Source organism: Priapulus caudatus, unplaced genomic scaffold (assembly GCF_000485595.1).
Source record: "Priapulus caudatus unplaced genomic scaffold, Priapulus_caudatus-5.0.1 Scaffold587, whole genome shotgun sequence".
Lineage (NCBI taxonomy): Eukaryota > Metazoa > Priapulida > Priapulimorpha > Priapulimorphida > Priapulidae > Priapulus > Priapulus caudatus.
The window spans coordinates 16,880-21,480 of NW_014577648.1; the positions used below are offsets into that span (position 1 = coordinate 16,880).

Here is a 4,601-nt window from a genome sequence, read left to right on the forward strand (position 1 = left end):
AAATACCCTGCGCGGCTACGCGCAGGGAAATGTCTGTGTGATCACCCCTAGGATCACTACATTATTAATACATTTCGTGTTTATTTACCATCATTTTATTACTGAAACATGTCAAGACTCAAGTGCCTGCGATTCTAGATGGATTGAATACGCATGTTAATTAATCGTTAGCTTTCGGCCTACATAATACGTTCTAATTAACTGTATCGATGTCAAACTTACCTTTTCATCAATAAACCTCAATTTGCCGCTCAAGTTTGGTGTATTTACGACCCAAAGATAAAAGGCAGTGTCTAAGCGGGCATATAATTACTAGACAATAATACACCACAGTGTAACTCTCTTGTCCATTGTTTCAGATTGAGTCCCATCATTTGTAATCTGTATCAAGTACCATCATTGAATAAAGACTGATTCACAAAATGGATGCGTTCCTATCTAATTACCTTGGGGAAGGAAAGCAATTGGTCGTGTACTTCACTTGTAATCCGCGCCATATATGGTTCATTTCTAACCAGTGACGCTATGCAAGTATAATATGGCGCAAAATCAAGGCACGCGCTTGGATATATTACTGAGAATACTATCCGTAAATACGATTATCCGCTCATATATTACGAACAATATAATAACCAATAAAATATGCAACTACATATATATATATAACTATCAAAATTCAAATTCAAATGAATTTTATTGATCAGATGTCATACAGATACATTGGCAAAAGAAAAAAAACATACAAATACTGCACTAGTGCAGGAAAACCTAGAAATATCAAATGGGAGAACCAATAGGCCTACTAGTGATACGTACATTATCGCAAAAATACAGTACGAAAAGTGTTCATAATATACATTCTTCTCCTATCACCCCTAGCTATCTTCCCTGCCGTCTGTCATATCAGTCTCGATCCCCCTCTCGCTCCCAGCAAGATATAATTATGCAGTTTTCTTCAGTCCGTACTGCACGCCTGAAACGGTGCTCTTGCACGCGCATGCACAATATCTCCCGAAACGAATAAGATTTTACAAACATTGTGCATTTAAAATGAAGAGGGGTTATTCTAGCAAAGATTTATTGCATCAAATTCCATCAGTATACCTCACATCCTTCCGACAGTATACCTCACAAATACAAAGAATTAAGACCTTTAATTGAGACATTTATTACTATGAGGAAACACTGGTAGCTAACGATACAAAGAGAGTATACATTGGGACCATGCCCTCGTGAAGCAGGAGGATAAATGAATAACAACAACAACAACTTTAATGTAAGGTCCCCGCCGCATAGACCAGTCAGTACACAATCTGGCTACGTTAGTGTGTTAGCGCATGTGCGATATCTCACCAGAGGAGTTATATTTTGTAACGAATATGCATTTAATATATGGTTAGGGGGTATCTACGCATAGAGTTATGTAGTTAATTCTTAGCAGTACGCCTGTGTTTATAATTAGTAGAGCGCCCTAGCTTGTAGCGTGCAAAACTCTAACTTCAAGATTGCCTACTCTAGTACTCTTGTATTTAGCGTCAACATGACAACTGGCCATCCATTTCATGTATTTAGCAAATTTTATTCTGTTGGATGTATGTGAATAAACATGCATCCTACCATTCATGCACAGGTTGACACCTAGCAAAATATATGACTTAGATGTGACTTGAAAAATTACGACCTCATTCTCTAGTTAAAAAGTTATATCGAAATTTATTACTTACTCTGTGAATTAGTTTTTATAAACTCTAATCAGCTTAGTAGTAGGACAAATGTTGGCAATTACATACTGTGCAAATGTCAAGCAGAAGTAGTGGACGACCAACCACGTAATTCATACTTCTATTAGGCCTAAAAAAAGACGTTTGTTTCCGCTAACCCGACCGAGTCCATTTTAACAGCCGTGTCGAAACATTTTATTGTGATCGGCAAAAAAATGATTAAAAAACAAAATTTAATATTTTAACTTTTTTTAAAAAACAAAATAATCCCAACGTGATATTGATCGGTGAATGCATTGATTTGACTTTGAAGTAATTATATGGGCTGTTATAAGTATGAAACAAGTACCGGTATTGTTATAATACAAAAAAAAAAGTGATAAAAAATGATTTTCCTGCCTAACGTGTCCACTTTTTTTCAGCTCGTTAGCCGAGACAAACATCTTTTTTTCTTAGGCCTTAGTGCTAATAGTTAACGCCATGTCCTAGTGAGAAAAACATATTACCTCTGATGGTTTTGTAGATTTTGGGGTATGCTCTTCGGGAACATCAGATGGTGGAGAATGGAACCTCACAAATGATAGGCCATACTGTACATGCTGTAACAGAAACGACCATTAATTAAGCATGTATTTCAAACATAATTTCCAACCAGTCTTGCGTTTTCCCCAGTTTCACGACACTTACCGTTATTGCTTGAGTAACAGCTGTCAACTGTCTAGAGTAACGACATAATGTCTTAGAACCTTCGTACTTAGCTATATTCTCCAAAACATGCACAATTTGCTGTGAAGTGAGACTATATTTCACTACATTTTTTCAGATTGCACGTTTTTGAGCAATGATTTCGAAATAAATCCTTTTGGACTCATGATGAATTTTTACAATTGTTTTGTTTTTTAAATAATACCAGATTGCTTCAATTCACATAAACCATACCTTGTTAAATGGTTGTGTGCATATAATCTTTGCCCTGTCCCACTTTTGGTTTGAAACCGATTTGCAGAGATCAGAAGGTCCAAATATTCGTACTCTGTTCATCTTAATGCCATTACGACTTTCCACAGGGCTCATTAAAGAAGATGCCACCAAGATAACCTGGAACCAAAAAACAATTGTTGATTTCAAAAGTATTAAAAAACCTACAGATGGAAAATATCAAATAATACTGGATAAAAACTCTTTATAAAACTGTTATGAAGCCATTTGAATATTACACAAAAGTTATATTTTCTGATATCTTCAAACTTTTATTTCAAATAAAAACCAGATTTGGCTACAGGTGATTCTTGTTCACTTTTGATACTTTTACCTCTATATTGCTAATAAGCAATACTATAGGATAAGGTCGTTACATAACTGTTAAAACATCAATATATAACTGAGATATCGAAAGCAGAAACAATCTTTACGTACCTTATAATCATCTTCTGTATTACTGGAACATCCCACCAGCACCTCAACGAACGCCGAGCCTTCATTGCCAATGTCAATCGAATAGACTTTGCTTGACTTTTCAAACTATTAATGTACACGCATAATTTACACATGTTTAATATTTGACATAAGGCAAAATTAAAATACAATCAGACCTACAAAATGAAATAAATATTCATCAATCATCAATCCATTCATCCATCCTTCTATTTATTTAACTATCTACCTACCAACCTAACTACGTACCATCCAACCTAACCACCTGCCAACTTGCCCACCTGCCAGCCTTCTGGCTAGCTGTTTGTCTGCCTGCCTGCCTGTCTGATCCATCTATCTATTTATCCACCTTACCTACGTTACCAGCCACCCACCTAAATTACCATCCACCCACCCACATCCACCATCCATCCAGCCATCCAGCCATCAACCCATGCATGCATGCCTGCATCCATCCGTCCGTCCACCCATCCATCCATCAATCTATCTAGATATATGATCATATCATATGATCTCCATCAATCTTATTAAGTGGAATACCTGGAACACAGCAGCAATCTGTTTTTCTCCAGGGCCTGCACCCTTCCACTTTTTGTACGAGTCACCTTTTAGCAAGTTATCTGCACACTGATTCTAAAAATGAAATGCATTTTATTATTGAAAAATGGTGAAATTAGCGTAGACAAGAGGAAGATAAGTCACACACATTCGAGGGGGGGGGCTTGTGATATCGTTGGTAATATATAGATAGATAGCGTAATCATTGCTTTCGCCATGTGCCATCTTCTAAGGATCCAAGTTTAGTTTTTTTGTTTCCGTCGTTCCGTATTCTATTGGGATTCTCTCCCTTCGTTTTTAGTAAATTGAAAATTTGTGGCTTTTTCCACTGTGATCTGCAGTGTTGATCTGTCGATTTGAACAACTTAACCATCTCTCCATCTTCGTTATAGTCCCTGGACTTTTATTTTGAAACTATTATTTTTATTTTTTTTATTTTTTTATTTTTGAAGACTATTGTTTATGAGGTTAGGAGGTACTTGTCAGTATAATTTCTTATATACTTACTTTGTCTTGACTACTGCAGGTTATGACGTGCTGTAACTTAATCTGAGGCATGCTTCCTAGTGTTCGCTAAATGGTTTGAAGAAAAATGATATTCAGAATTGCGACTGGAGAACACACCTACAATATTGAGAAAAAACATCACCAGTTTTGTGGTAATCATTGTGTGTTGCAGATGATGCATGGTCTGAACTGCATTTACAGACCACTTACAAATAATAATAGGCAAAACAAGAACACGTGGAATTATTAGTCGATTGAGAATACATAATCATTTAGCTGTAGTACTACTACTACAGCAGGGTGCGAAATTAACGGGAGTCCGGAGTCAAATACTCCATGATTTACTGTCGGACTCCCTGATTTGACATATATATGCAGGAG

The 4,601-nt window shown here is 36.4% G+C and overlaps 1 protein-coding gene across 2 annotated transcripts in view; it reads right to left on the bottom strand.

Annotated features, from left to right (window-relative positions):
• The window catches only part of LOC106811891 (DNA repair protein XRCC1-like), a 12,636-nt gene extending 8,303 nt beyond the window's left edge, over positions 1-4,333 (bottom strand). For both annotated transcript variants that reach the window (XM_014815613.1, XM_014815612.1), the window contains exons 1-5: positions 4,221-4,333; positions 3,696-3,788; positions 3,138-3,242; positions 2,661-2,819; positions 2,228-2,320 (exon numbers count right to left, since the gene is read on the bottom strand). In XM_014815613.1, coding sequence (XP_014671099.1) covers positions 2,228-2,320; positions 2,661-2,819; positions 3,138-3,242; positions 3,696-3,788; positions 4,221-4,271 — 501 coding nt within the window. In that variant the 5' untranslated portion in view covers positions 4,272-4,333. The remainder of the gene's footprint in view (positions 1-2,227; positions 2,321-2,660; positions 2,820-3,137; positions 3,243-3,695; positions 3,789-4,220) is intronic.
• Between the last annotated feature and the right edge of the window lie 268 nt (positions 4,334-4,601).